Source organism: Chlamydotis macqueenii, chromosome 14, assembly GCF_036417535.1.
Source record: "Chlamydotis macqueenii isolate bChlMac1 chromosome 14, bChlMac1.mat, whole genome shotgun sequence".
Classification (NCBI taxonomy): domain Eukaryota; kingdom Metazoa; phylum Chordata; class Aves; order Otidiformes; family Otididae; genus Chlamydotis; species Chlamydotis macqueenii.
In genome coordinates, this window is record NC_141569.1 from 1043259 (window position 1) to 1058949 (window position 15691).

Consider the following 15691-nt stretch of genomic DNA (forward strand, 5'->3'; position numbering starts at 1 on the left):
ACCATCCTTTGCTGAGAGTGAGCTCATTTGGAAGTCCACCTCAGGAAAAATGGAACTGGCACTAGTGAATTTTTAAAGATAAGAGATGGCATGGATCATCTATGCCCTTTGAGGACACTGTAGGCAAGTGGGATTTGAATTCAAATCCCAGTTTGTTACTGGATAACTCTCCATGGTATGTTCAACTCTAGTTTGATGTAAAATGTAAAGGACACCATAAAGGAGAGAGAAACAAGGTCTAAAAGTATATTTCACATGTCTGCCTCTTCCGCTATATATAGTTTGTCTGCAGTGCCTCAAGCAGCTGGCAGCAAAAATGCACACGTCTTTAGATGCCTCAGACAGCAGTAGCCAGAATGCCTTCCATCCGTCTGCACAGCGCTGGCATTCATTGGTACTGCTACATCTGACGGCTTTAGCCGCCACCAGAAGAGCTGTAGCGAATAAGACATGGCTGTGTCTTCCTGTCCTGAAAGCGCGTAAACTTCTATGTATTTCAGACGTTGATTTCCCAATCCCATGTTGAGTGCTTGGCCTGTATTCTACTTTGTAAAATTCACAGTAGTTGCCTTTATTGTCTGAATAGGCAATAGCATTTTCCCAAGAATCGTCACTATTTCTCGTGTGGTTAAATAAAGTAGAATTATATGACATGAAACAAAGTTAAAAATGAAAAAAAAAAAGTTTTTATTATTAAACAAAGCCATTGACTAGATTAGCTAGATCATGTTTTAATAGCACAATTGTATGGTGAAAAGCTCTTGGTTCAGTATAAAAAACTTTAATTTTTTGCTGGTCAGGTTGTGCCTACCTCATTTCCATTTACCGGTCTGCATTCTTACTCAAATAAACTTTTTTTTTTCAGCATGCTGGGAAGACTAGGGGTCAGCTCTGTATAAAATCATTGCATGAAATATTTTGATACAGTCAGTAACTGGTAAGATTTTTTTTTTTTTTTTAAATCACGTTGCAGAGTCTACTAAACTGATTTTTTTTTTTTTCTGTATTGCATTCTTTTAAATTCTGCTTTAAAAGAACAGATATCTCTTAGGTGCTGCTGAGGAAACAGCTCTCCTGAAAGAGTTCTTAGAAATGTAACTCTGCTGCTCTCCCCCGCACAGTTTGGCTGAATTCTCTCCTTGAATGCTGTGGAAACAACTCCATGCAATCAAATGGTTCCAAGTCATTTATATAGCAAATATAATAGATGTGAAGTGGCACTGAAATTTGGGGCCCAGGATTTGTTAATATGTAAATTTGTGATGGTTTTAACTTAAATTACTGTTTATTAATTAGCTATTCATTAAAAATCCAAGCTTATTTTATAGATGTACTTACTTACTTAGCATCACGTATACAAACCTTCATTATTGCTCTGGTGTATTAACTGTTTCTCACTTAACCATTAATGTTTCCAAAGCATTTAGTCTTCTAAGCAGAGACTTGCTGAAATTTGTAGGTTCTGGCAGTCCTTCTGTCAGAGTGAGCTGCCAGGGTCTGTATCTGTCCCAGTCAACTGATGGTGTAGTACTGTTCTAGGGGCAGTTGTTTTGCAAGATGTTATTTTATCAGCATGCTCTTTAACTGCGTTTGGTGAAGATACCCCGCATACATTTCTGTTCTGCAAAGAGCTATTGAACTGTGGTACCGCGAGCCTGCGTGTACAACCCCTGTCTTGAAGCTGATGGCAGAGTTCATGCAAAACAGGTAAGAAGCATGTGAAAATTAGGTAAGTGATGAATACTGCAGTGGTCTGCATTCTCTGTTCCATCTTTCTATGGTTTGCTTATCCTCATGATGTCTGACTTGGGCTTTAAGACTGCTACTTTTGTATTTTAGAACAAAATTCACAAGCAGAACTCAGCTTTCAGTGTCATTGTATTGTTTTATGAAAGTGGTAGATGTTACAAAATCAGCTGGTAAGGATTAATTACAGGAATATATATGAGAGACTCCTGTGATTTTATATTCAATGTTAGTGAAAGTGTATGCTTTAATCAGGGATAAATACTGACTCTGTAATTAAATAACAGAAAATTGTCTGCTGTCAAGATGTGCTGCAGGCTGAATTTTTGCCTTGAGCCAAGCAGTATACATATGTGCCTGTAAAACCACAACTCCCTTTACAGTTTCTTTTGCAACTCAACTCCTCCAGCCAAAATAGGAAAGAATGGTTTCTAATGCAGCGATATTTATAATCAGCATGTGGGTAACTTCTCCCACTTATAAAATCTTCTCTGTGGGCTAACCGAAAAGGCCTCAGAATTGTTCTGGGAGGTTATTTCAATACTTGACATTGTAGTAGTTAGAATGAAATTCCTGTTTTACTACAAGTAACAGAACAATTTATTCTGGGAAATTATCTTTACACTTGAAAATATTTAGTGTGCTGCCCACAGGAAAAAATAATTTTGAAATTAAAAATTTATAGTTAGTCTCTGTGCCGAGTATGTTCATGACCAAAGCAATTAGAGTTTTCAGCAAAGAAGTATGTGTTCTTATCATTTCTTGTTTTGCCTGCAAATCAAACTTTCAAGGAAAAAAGTTGAAATATTTGAAGTTAGGAAAAAAAAAAAAAAGACTTAGTTTAATCTAGCGATAGGAAATGGGAGCCTTATTGTTCAGAGCTGGCTCCCAGTCAGACGCTAGCGTGTATGATCGGCACTTCATCTCTGAATGGCTGCACGCACCTTAAGGCAGAGTTCCCTGCTTCTCGTTTGTGTTGACTTGCTTGCTGTGACTCCCTCTTTGATTTGTGTAGGCTAATTATGTCTTTTATCCTGGTAGTAGTATAATAAATTGCTGGAAACATTTAACCTATTTTTATTCATGATGCAAGGCACAAGCAGCATACCCTAATAGTGCTGCAGCTTATTTCAAGGAGGAGATTGTTAAACCATAAACACAGAACTCTAATAACGGTAAACAAAAGCAAAGAGGAACTGGAACAATAAATCTTATGCAAAAGACAGCTCTTCAAGCTACTTTCCATATTCATGTTATTCTGCCTATTGGTATTCAGAAAATCTGCCTTGTTCCCCTTAGAACACATCATCTGGGATGGTGTTTTTCACGAGCTGTGTACTGCATTAGTTTTACAGGTTAGAATGCATTATACAATATACTTCGACATGGTTAAAATATGTTACGGAGTATCAGATTGTGCATTATGCCACTGATACTGAGATGATGAGCTGGTTTGGGGTTTTTTGCCTCTCCCAGCCACTATAATTTTGTGCATATGGAATACACAAATGTTTTATACAAGGCGCATTTTATTCATTTAAAAGCACCCAGATTTACTCCAGAGTTTGCAGCAAAGGACTCTGGAAATAGGGACTCAGACAACACAAAAAATTTGACTTACAGCAAAGGAAGACACCTAGTGCTGTCCCTGTGGCAGGGGTGATCCAAGGACTCCACGTTTGGTCAAAGTGGATGATGACCAAGTAGGTCAGCCAGGGGATGCTCTGGTTTACATCCCTCAGTGGTGACCCCGTTCCCTTTCAGACTAAATAAACACTAAGGGTAAGTTTTGCTAAAGTTACTCGAAGCTGAAGACTTATTTTCAAAGTTAACTTTTAGGCCTGAACTAGGAGTTAGGCTTTTTATCACAAATACAGATTGGAAAGATGCAGCAGGAACTTTGCCAAGGACTCTGTTGTGTTCTTGTTGACTTTGGTAATATTTGTGCATCAGGGCAGGCAACACGGTGCAATCTTCTTTGGGTCTGAATGTTCATAAAAAGCATGTGTTACAATTTATGCTCAGAGAACTGGATTGTGATTGCTGCAGATTTGATGTAGCAGAATAACCTGTCAGGATTAGTTTATTGTTAAAAGCTCTACAGATGTAGAAGCAGGATGAAAGTTAGCCTAACTGCTTGGGTTATGGAACCTTTCTAGCATTCTTCTGAACTGTATACAGGCACAAGATGTCCGCCAGTCACTGCAAGCTGTGTATGTATTGTCTGGTCACCTTTCCTGGTTAAAATAGTTTTGTCTTTTGTCATAGGATTGTTTCTTTGGCAACATATGGAGATAACTAGAGTGCATATCATAGCACTGAAAGTCAATTTATCAAATAATTGTACTTTGTAATCAGCAAATGTTTTCTTTGTTTTAGGAATGAATCCATTGCAGTTTTCAGCTGAATATTTTTGCTGTTATTTTTTTTAGATCGCAACGTTTAAATTTTGATGTATCATCTCCAAATGGAATTCTTCTCTTCAGAGAAGCTAGTAAAATGATTTGTACATATGGTAGGTATTCATTAATGTTTCCTCTGCAGTGTAATTCTCTGCCTGTCCTGTGATATAAAAATCCTGTTAGTTGATATTGCTGAACACCAATGGGTTTGTGGAACACGTAGCAGGACTGTGATGTGCCACAGCCAGTGTCATCCCATTGTAAGGAGTAGAGCTTACGCGGCAGACCCTTGGAGCTCATTTACTTTCGTAGATCAGGCTTCGTTCATGTAGCATTGTTGCTTGTATCACTTTTTTAAGTGGAATCACTGTCTTGTAGCAACTGTAAATGTATTTCAGCAAAGATACAAATACTCCTGAGGTGTTTGATCTAGGCTACTGATTGATAGATGTGGGTTGATTTTATGTATTCAAATTATATTCCAGCAGTTCCAAAACATAATAGGACCATAACAGCTTTACCCTAGAGCACTGTTAAAAGTGTTTATAATAAGTTGCTCCATTTTACTACTCCCACTCATGCATGCAAGTGCAACAGGTCGTTGACACTAGCAGTTTATATTACACTCCAGCTAACTTTGTAGCTTACAATTTTGCTTTCTAAACATTTTGAAAGGAACATTACCAAGTTTTTTTGTAGAGCAACCTAATTTGTAGTTTGTGTAAATAGGAAGATGTCTTGTTTCTTTTAAGGAAAGAAAATTGGTGCATCAAATTTGCTTTTACTGCGTTCACTTTGGTTTGTGGGTCTGGAAACTGTTATATGGCTGTATGAAAAAAAACTTCAAATGTCATTTTGCAGTTGGTCTGTAGGGCATGGAAACAGTATATGCAGAAGGAATAAAGCATTTACTTATGACAGAAAAAATTACACCCAAGTAAACCTTGCTCCTTGCAAAATGATTTTTCTGTTTCTTTTTCAAATACACCATGTACTACGCTAGCACATTTTTTCAGCTATGTTCTTAAGTAAATTTGTTAGAACAATAAGCAACATAAAAATAGTTTTCCATGCATGAAAAGATAAGAGGTAAACTTGTAGATCTTGCTACTCTGTTAGTCTTTGTATTTAATTGCTCTAAGTTATCTTTTGATGATTGGAAAAAAAAAAAAAAAGTGTAGTCTTGCTGATGCTTCAACCCTACTTGTCTTAGGGTACCTGGTTGCAGTTATATTAGTTATATTTTCTTTTTGTTTGTTTTTGTTTCAATCAGCCTTTACCATCCTTTTTGCATTTATGAAAAACATACCATATTGTTGGGCATCCGTTCATCTCAGTTATTGGCATCAAGTTTCTAAACTTTACTGAGTAAAGTTGGTTTCAACCTGCTTCATTCCTAGTTCATACCTAAAAAACCACTTCATAAAGAAACCTTTTACTTTCAATTGCACCTTTGATTGTGTGTGTGTGCAGTTTGTAAAATTCTCAGCCCTAAAGTGTTGGCAGCTCTTGCATGTAAGGACTAGACAATGTTTCTGGCTCATGCTAGAATTTAATTATGCAACGTAAAAGGAAATTTCAGGACAAATTCAAGATTTAAAGCTAAGCAGTGGAGCCATAGAGCCTGTTGAAGCCTGCATCCAGACACCTGTTACCCTCTTTTGTTAAATTATGTGGAAGACACCTCGGGATGTGTGGCATCTCTCTGGAGATGTGTGCTGTAGAAAGAAGTGAAATGACCATAAGAGCTTTCTCTTGTGCTTTTTTCATGTCTTTTGTAACTGCTTTCCTATGGAAGGACGACATTTTACTCAACACATATTTAAGAAAAGAACTTTTCTTAATGTCCTCCAAAAGAAAAAATTAAAATCACCTATTAGCTAGAAGCGGAGGAAAGATGTAGATGCAGGAGAAAGCCTCTGCTCAATATATGTATGTAGTTTGTTTGTTTGTTTTTAAAACACATTCATGTTATCAGTGTCTGGAAGGGTCCCATCAGTGATCTTTCTACTACTTAGGCATGACATTTAGAAGAATTGTTCAGGTTTTCTTTTCTGTGAGTATTTATTGCCAGTATTTATTTCGGGATTGGGCTCAGTGCGAAGTCAACATGAAAGACCTCCCAGTGCAGTCAGCTGAATTGGCCACTTAGAGCGGAGATTTCAAATAATCCAGCTGGCTCTGTGCTGGCACAGATGGGCAGCGCTGGCCCGGCCATCACTGTGGCTCAGCTGTGTGCGCTGTATTAAACATCCTAGATCAGCACTATTTCGAACTGCTACGGCTGTTTCTGACGTGGTCACTGGTTTACGGTCTGGGAAGGTTTTCCTGCCCACTCGAAGTATTTCAAGATACTACAATTAATCCGCTTTGAGTAATTGCTGTTAACATTTTTAGTTTTTATCGACAATTACTAGTTTATGAAATTTCCATTCCAGTGTAGAGAAAGATATAACTCTTCTGGAAATGTGTTCTAGGGATTCATTACTTTAGTTATGTATGATTTTTTGAACATAACACATTCCTATAAAAATATTTATAGTAAGGGACTTTGCATTACTTTCAAATGCCTTCCTGAAAACCTTCATACTGAATAATTCTGCTTTTAAGGAAAACTTCAATCTGAGGTATTCAGTGACTTTTTAAATGTATTTGTCTTTTAAGCATTTGTAATTGTGGTAGATATCTGAGGAAAAATAAACAAGTAAACCAAGTGATGATCATAAAATTCACTTTGATGTTCTTGAGCAGAGTTTCCAGCCCCACATTCTGAAAAATTGTGTCATTCAGCTAAAAGAATGAATACATACATGCCTTCTAAACGTTGGGTTCAGTTTTCAAGTTTTCTACTGTACCATTACTGCAGGTAACTTAATATTGAGAAAATAGTTGAGATTCTCACATTCAACATGATTTTATGGCTGAAGCATTAGAGGAAAAAAATAGAAGGCACACACTAAATGTCAGGAGATGACAACAGACAATATACGGTCATTTGTCTCTCCAGGTCAGCCAAACCTCTTGTATATGCCGATAGTGAGCTCCTTGAAGCTGATCAAAGAGGCATTTGAAACTCAAGATAGATTTGATTGAAATCTCTATGATAATAATTGCCTTTTTAAACTGAAAGAAACACAAAGTTGTTAGGCGAGACAGAGGCAGGGGGGAAATGGAAGCAAACATCTCTTTCTTTCGTTACACTGTCCTTGTGGGAAGATCCTTCCTTGCAGTCTCGGTTTCAGTTAATCCATTGACCAAGTGGGTTGCCTTAAACTCTGCCTAGCCTCCTCTCATCCCTGAGAAGTTCTTTCCATCATCTGGAGACCTGTCTGTGTTTAGCTCGTCTTGGCAAACCCTGTCTGAACAGCAGGTTTCCAGGTCTGCTTGTTCCCTCTCACCTCTCCTTGTGCACTTGACAGTGAGAATTTCCTTCCTGTAGCTCAGCAGCTCTCCAGGGAAAGACTGTCCTGCAGACAGTATAGCCTAGCCTGGTTTCTCCTCTTTCTTTAAAGAATATGACATACAAACAATAAATGAAAATATGTCTTACTTGTATTGTTCTTCCATTGGCAAGTGAAATTTAAATTTGTGTTAGAACAGGATTTTTCCTTCTCTCATATGTAATGGTATGCAGAAGATGCTAGTAAAAGTACTGTTTTCAGAAATTTCACCTGCACCAAATTAAACACAAAAACTTCCAGTTATGACTTAGGTCCACTGGGAGTTGTCTTGCTCTGTAAACATGTAAGTACATAAATATGTGATCTGCAATATGTTTCTGTCCTGTCAACACTCAGACAAGGAATTAGTAACTGAAGTGAGGTGGCATCAGGTGATTCTTCTCACCAATGCAGGAGCACAGCACGCTGGTGATTACTGACATAATGGTAATTTTTCTTAAGTCTGGACAACACTGATCAAAGCCATTTTGGACAATACGCAGATACTTTGCAAATACAGGCTTCTTCAGGTGATGAAAATAATCTTGAATGTGGATTTGTTTTATGTAAACCCTCTACTGTTGTTTACGTAGGAATAACTTAGAAGCCAAGATTTCATAACCTAGCGTATCACCTCCTTTCCATCTTCAGTTTTGCCAGAGCTTGTGATGTCGATTTATGTCCGAGCAGTACCTCCATTTACTACCCATATGTACTGTAAGATCTGTGCTTGGGCTAAAAATAAAAGGGGGAAGAGGGAAGAAAAGGGTAGAACTGTGTTTCTGGGGTGTGAGTGTATGTGATCGCTTGTCAGTGTGGATGCTGAAATCTCTGTAGTTCTAGACTAAAGCATGTCCTCTTTTCTCCTCTAGACTGGTACATAGTGATTTAATGTGTTTGAGTGCAAAGCAGAAAAAAAAAATCCAAAATGCCTGTTTTTGAGGTATGCTAAGCATCTTCAGTTCTCAGTGAATAAAATTTAAAATATGTATTTTTTAAAATTAGCACCTCACCAAGTGCTTAGTTCTACTTATCAGATGCAGCTTTGTGATTCAGGTAGCACTGGTGTGTCCTGTCCTTCTGCGCATTTATCACTGCTGCTGGTACAGTGCTGAAGATATTTCTAGGATGTCTTTACAAAGGCTGTATGCTCAGAAGATGTAAAGACTGGCGTAGGATGCAGAAAGCACTTAGGTAGTCAATTATCCTCGTTAGGACTCTGCAGCTGCTTGGCAAGGGGTGTTGTGTCTTGTCCATTATGGCTAGAGCCACTTTGATGGTAGTGTGATTTAAAATAAACAGCAGAGAGGAGAAAATTGAAAGGAGTTGGAATAGTATAGTCTGCCATTCTTCATCCCCAATGTATTTCACTTTTAATTCTGTACGTATGAGTCGTCTTACTGTGTGTTTTGAACTCCCAGCTGTACAGGAATGATGTTTCAAGGCATCTTGGGACCATCTATTTTTGTTTTGTGGTTTCTTTACATTTTAGTAAACCTCTTCCCTTTCATTATAGGGGACTGACATAAAAATAATATTTTCAATATGCTCTTTTTATTTATCTATATTCTGTCATGATATACTTTGATGTAAGTTTTTAATTTTGCTTCAGCTTTCAGCTGTTGTAGCAGTTACTGCTCAAGGTCAGCGATGAGGTTAGCCACAGTAGCACAAAACAATTTCCTGTTCTCACAGCCCAGGTAGCATTTGGATGTGGATTAAATTTTACCACATTTTCCAGTAGCCAGACACAATTATTTCTAATGAGCTTTAAATTGCTTCCAGAACATGTATTTCAAAACTTAGTGTGGTAATCCATTCAGTGCCAGCAACTTCATGGAAATAACAGTTCTTCAAAATTTTGGTTAAACTGATTCTTGCTTTAGAACAGGTATTTATAATCAGCAGCTTAGCCTAAAAGTGGAGCGCTCACTGGTCTTGGTTGCCATTGGTCTGCTCTCCTCTCTCTCGTGATAGAGGCTCCAGAATATATGGCTCTTCATTACTGACTCAGATTTCATAATCGAGTTCTTTTGGCAAATTCATCTTGGCACTATGCGTGCTCGTTGTGCTGATTTGAGAGATTTTTATGCCTGTTTTGTTGTTGTGGAAGCTTTAAAAAATTAGGTTTTGAAGCCCCCTCTCATCTTTACGATTCATGTTTTCCTTTAGTTTTATATATATGGCCACTGCTTTATACTGCCCTGGCATTCTGAATGCCTGGAAAGCATACATTCAAAGTCGTCTTTATGGGCAGTGGTGAATAATAAAAATAGGGGAAAAGGCAAAAAACATTTTTTCTCTATAAACGTGTTAAATTTTCACCACTTTTGTTTAATCTCACCAAAGTCTTTTTTTATCTTCATCTAATTCACACGTGTTAAAACATGATTTAGTTGTATTATTATACATAGCGCTTATTGGAGTGAAATCTAGAACAAGCCCTGCTCAAATTGAAACTCAGCCATAAGGAAATCATTTTTGTATTATAGCTTCTACTGTAAAAGCAATTAAGGAGGGAGAGCTGAAAGGGAAGCTGCTGTCCTGACGTGCTCCCGCATCTAGGAGGGAGTGAGGGAATGAGCTGTGCAAAGAGCTCTGGTGCATATTGCCTGTGGGATTCTGAGGCATGGCGATGTTATCTTCTGTCGGAGCATCCCAGTTTGGATTTTAGCTGGCTTTGTATTCCCCCTCTGCATACGCATGCTTTTTTCTTCCTTTGTTTTACGTACGAAGGAGTCTTTCGGTAATGAAATGCTTAAATTGTCGGCCAAATTCAAGCCCTTATTTCCTATCTAGAAGTTTCACCCAGTATCTTTAAAAATCTTTTTCTTATTCATGCCAGAATTCTGTATCACCTCCGAGGCTCAGAGAGTTTATAAATTTTTTTAAGTGACCTTGCTGTCAATTGCAGGGCCAAAAGTTGTGTTAAAAGAAATTATTGAGAATTTTGAAAGTCAGTATATTTGAAGATTGTGTGATACAATTTCTCCCACATTAAGAAGAAATTGGTGCAAGGTGGATTTTTTCACTTGATTTTTAACTCAATAGTAACACTGAAACTTCACTGATTAGTCTCTACAGAGTTTTCCTTTTGACAGGAGCTATGAATTTCAAACACAATTTTCAAATGCAGCATGTCAAAGGTCACTTTTATGTTGATTTAATTTCTTTGAATTGTTTCTTTTAACAATAAGAGTTTATAAAACTATACTTTGGTCCTCCACTGCAGAGATCATAAATGTAAGCATCTCCTCAGTAGCTCAGGACTTGTTCTTGATCTGATTCCAAGTACCTCAGTAAATTAGTTTATGTTCAGTAGTATCCATAGTGTGTAAAAATATTCCCCTGAAGCTCCTGCTAAATGTTACAAGTAGATCATTCTTTTTTTTTATCTGGTCAGGCGTAGCACCGTACTTCATATTTTTTTCAATAACTAATGCTAAAACACCAGTCTTTGTTCTAGCACTGCATCCCTTGAATCATAGGCGGATGGCTTGGGGCACTGGTGACAGGCACCATGTGATCTTTCACCTCTGCTGCTAATTTGAAATCAGCTGTTCCTACTCTTAGGCCCTTTTAAACTGAGCCCATGAACACAGAACAGTTCTCTGTGGACTCCGTCCACTTGCAAAAAGCAGCTTTTAATCTTGCGCTAGACCCAAATTCTTCTCGGTGTTTTCATTAGAAGGGATAGGCACCGAATTCCTCTGCTGCCGTGCCTGCCAGGGTGAGGCAGCGTGAGGGCGCAGGGGTTGTGCCTTCCCATGCTCAGTGCTTTACGCTGATCAGTGCAGTAAAGTTTTAATTATTGGGTGATTTTTTTTTTTTTTTGCAAAGTAATAGAAACAATAGATCAACACTAGTGGATATCTCCAAGAATTCATGTTCCCAGGCTAAAGCATTCCAAGGGTTTTTTCAGTTTCTTTCCTCATCATTCTGTTTTTTCCATTGTCTTCCAATTAATTTCCATATTAAGTACATAATTGCCTTGTTGACAACTGCTAAGCTCTTTCCATCTGTTGCTGCACGTTACACCAAGTACTGCAAGGAGTGAGGATTTCCCAGTGTTGTGCTGGGAGAGCTCAGCTATGAACTCAAGGCTATTACTTTCTGGGGTCCAGAACTTTGCTTATTTCTGATACATATTTGTGTTATTAAAGTAGAGATTTTCAGCAGAGAATTCAGTCGTGGAGAAGACCAGGTAAGGTTAGCTTACAGTACACTTTTTGTCTTCTTTTTGCCATGAGAGTTGTACACTGTCTACATAGTGGCTTTCAAAAATTCTGTGCACCTTCCCACTTCATCTCACAGACAGAATTTTGTATTTAATTTTATTTTTTCTGCAGAATTTGAAGTTCACTCATCTTTTCAGTAACTAGACCAGGTCTTATAAAAAAGATTAATGTTGATTAAGATGGCCTGGCTGGGATATCTTAAATGGGGCACCATTTAAGTGCAAGTTTTCAGGGATATTTTTAAATTGCCTGTTTTAAAAGGAAAACTAAGTCATTGTAACTATCTCTCTCAACTGGCAATGTTTGGAATTGTAAATAGTTAATGTACAGTTACTCCTTGATCCAAGTTGTCATCGTAGCCGTGAGAGCGTGGTTAGACACTGAAGGAAAGTGAGCCAAGCATCTGATCTGTAGAGTATTGTGCTTGTATTTGTAGCAATACTTTTTTTAAAATGTACAGTTTTGTGTTATTTTCCTCTAGTTAAAATTACCAAGAGTGATGAGTAGTAACAGAGTGAAGACCTGGTACTCGGTTTTTGCGCAGGCCAAGCCTGTCAAGGTCGACATCAGATGGGGTCAACCTACTAAGGCTGCTTCATGGCAGAACTGACGTATTTAATCTGTGCTGTGTTCGTTCCACTGTTTTAGCTCACTTTCATTAATTACTTCAGGTTAAAAAAAAATTTGTCATGAAGGCAAACTAACTCTGGGGTGCTGTGAAGATGAGCATTAAATTACTACGAGATACTTAGGAAACTTGGTAATGAGGCCTTGTGAATAATTAATATTTGTGCAGAGGATTGCAGCGGGATCTACTGCGCTGCTGCACAGTGGATCCTAAAGTCACTATTCCCTGTTAATAGCAACAGCAAATATTTACAGTTGGCTGTTATTTTTACATTATAAACATGGATTTTAATTAAAAAGTCATTCCCATCTGTGACTGGTAAAATAGAGGCTTTTGTAATGGACATATTTGTTTTCTGAGGGATATATTTAGTGTGTGTATACATCAGCAACCGTCCCATGAGACCATCACGGTAATGGATCAAAAGCAGGCTTTGCTGCAGCGTGAGAAACTATAAAACCATGTGTTGCAACGCTGTTCAGATTAAGGAATTCACGCTAATAGACTCAGTCGTGGTCTGGCTGTTCATCAGTGACGGGAATTCCATAGCTTGTATTTTAAATTTTGCATACTAATTTCTTGGTGGCAAGAAAGCTCTAGTCATGCTTGCTTAATGGATCTTTTACATCAAATGCAGAAACAATTTTTTCTTCCAAAGAGTAATAAAGAAAAAAAAAAAAGGTTTAGATAGTGCCAGCAAAATATTTTAGATTTGCAGCTGCTTATATAAGTTTTTCTTTCTTTCTTTTTGTGAAAACAGGTAATCAGATCCTCTCTCTCGGGACTTTGTCAAAAGATCAGGTTTATCCGTTGAAACTCAAGGGCATTTCCATCTGTTACTCTGCACTCAAATCTGCCTTATGTGGAAATTATGTCAGCTTTGGCGTCTTCAAGTTGTACGGGGACAACCACTTTGACAATGTACTTCAGGCCTTTGTCAAAATGCTGCTTTCAGTATCCCACAGTGACTTGCTAGTAAGCAATTACTCATCATGGGAGTCTTTACGTGAAATATGAAATAACACCACCACAGGCTTTGTATTGTCATAATGAGGTGGAGGGATATAGAACAGCTCAGATGCAGTTTTCAGTTCAATTACTTGCATTTATTTATATAGTGACATCAAAAAATACAGGTATGACAGACTTGCCATGTGAAATGGGAGCTTTTCCAGAATTTTAACTAGGCTTGTTATGAAAGAGAGAAATACAAATTTTTTTCCCTTACGTACTTGCAAACGCATTGAGGTTGCCTGCATGCACTGTAACACATCCTCACGTACTCAGCCACTCTCAATTAGTTTCAGTCTGTAAATTGTTTCTGTGCATTCCTCATAAAATCTAAAACTTTAGAGTACACCATGTTCCCACTTCTCTGTGGGAAGACAACAGATCTCGCGCAATATCAGCCTAAATTTGAACTGTTACATTTTCTTCATGGCGCTTTAGTTCAGAACCGTCATTTTCTTGCAGGAAGGGACAAATTCGGGGTCGTTAGAGATAGTTAATACCCAGAGTTATGCCTGCCGCATAAAGTCCTCGGAACTGAAAAGTTTCTCTCAATTCAAATTGATATATTGGTTGTACAATGAAGTGTGCTTATTAGGCACATTCCTAGCCATCCAACAATAAATGCCCTAAATAAGAGTCCTTAAGAGTAAGATGCTGGTTGGGCCAATGGCAAGTGCCTTTGCCTGGGCAGAGCCTGTTACACCTCACTTAAGAAGTCCATCTCTGAGATAATTTGTGGAAATCTGTGATAAATTTTAATAAGATTTCCTGCAGGAGGTAAGGCATGGGCCATAATCCTGTCAAACTGACACCCGGGACAGAACGCTATATGGCTTTTGCTAGACTGATAGCTGTGCAGAATGTTAAAGCATGATAGCATTGTGTTACCCTGAGCTTATTTTAAACTACTCATGAGTTTATATCCTATAGTAAATTGGAGAAGTTGAAATCTACCAAAGATAAGAAAATATTTAGTCTCTACAAATATTTTGTCTTAATGGCTAAATGAGAATTTATCACATCGTAAAAACTATAAGATCATTCTTCTGTCATCTGTTAATGTTGTTAATATTAGTTGATGGTAATATCTATATTTACTATGAACGTGGTTTTGTTTTGGTTTTTTTCTCCAGCAATATCGAAAACTAAGCCAGTCTTACTACCCACTTTTGGAGTGTCTGACCCAAGATCACATGAGTTTCATTACCAGTTTAGAACCTCACGTCCTAATCTATATTCTTACTTCAATATCTGAAGGACTTACTGCAGTAGGTAAGAATTACTTACACCTGGCTAAAGAAAGAATTCAAGTGTTTAGGTATCTAGGATTTTCAAAGAAGCATATTCATTTGTATCTTAAAAAATGAATATCAAGTGACAGTGGAAGATGCTGGCTTTTGAATATTTTAAGAACCTGACTATTTTGGTTTATGGAGCTACGTTATTTTAAACATCTAACTGGTAGGTTTTTACAGATAGTATTTTTAAATTGTCTTTTCTTACAAGCCAGAATTGTTAAAATTATTAATGTGCCTCCACTAGGATTGTACTGAAAATTCATACATTTGTTAGTCAGGAGTAAAATGTATTAAAATGTGTTCAGGAATCTGTTGGGGTTTGTTTTTATTTGATCAACAGAGCTGTTGTATAAATAATGCTTGTTCTGCACAGCTGTGATATGATTTGAGAAATTTAAAGGTATCTTTAGCAAAAAAAAAAAACAAAACTACTTATTCAGTGCTTCCTGAATATACTTTAGAGGAGAATCAGTGCAACAAAAGCATACTTGGCGTAACAATAAAAAACTAGCAGCCTAATTACATTTCATTTCATTCTCTTGCATGGTTTAATTTATGCTTTTTAGCTGATAACTGTCCAAATATTTGTGGCTTGGTTGAAGGGGCAGGAGTCACCTAAACTCATTTGGAATATGGAAAAGGAAGAGAGGAGGAAGAAAACCCAACTTGTGCAGTTCCGTTCTGATCACCTAGGAAAGCCATGCATTCATACAGGTTTTACTAAGAAGCTGTTCAAAGCCTGACAGTCGTATTTAGGGGGGTTATTAAGGAAAAAAAAAAGGGAACATATAACATTAGTGTGTATAGATGTTACGCTATAATAGCTGGTGTTTCTCATTGCCACCAAGTGTCAGTCAGGCCCCGTAGGAATGCGTGAATGTACTGAGACTCGCCAAGCGTTTGCTGTGTTAAACACAATCAGCGGTTT

General features: G+C 37.7%; 1 protein-coding gene across 2 annotated transcripts in view; it reads left to right on the forward strand.

Moving 5' to 3' along the window:
* RANBP17 (RAN binding protein 17) overlaps positions 1-15691 on the forward strand; it is a 156160-nt gene that overhangs the window by 111844 nt on the left and 28625 nt on the right. Inside the window, exons 21-24 of one of the 2 annotated variants that reach the window (XM_086758784.1) lie at positions 1600-1707; positions 4179-4261; positions 13215-13429; positions 14599-14737. In XM_086758784.1, coding sequence (XP_086614910.1) covers positions 1600-1707; positions 4179-4261; positions 13215-13429; positions 14599-14737 — 545 coding nt within the window. The remainder of the gene's footprint in view (positions 1-1599; positions 1708-4178; positions 4262-13214; positions 13430-14598; positions 14738-15691) is intronic. The other variant, XM_086758785.1, reaches the window with a different exon arrangement.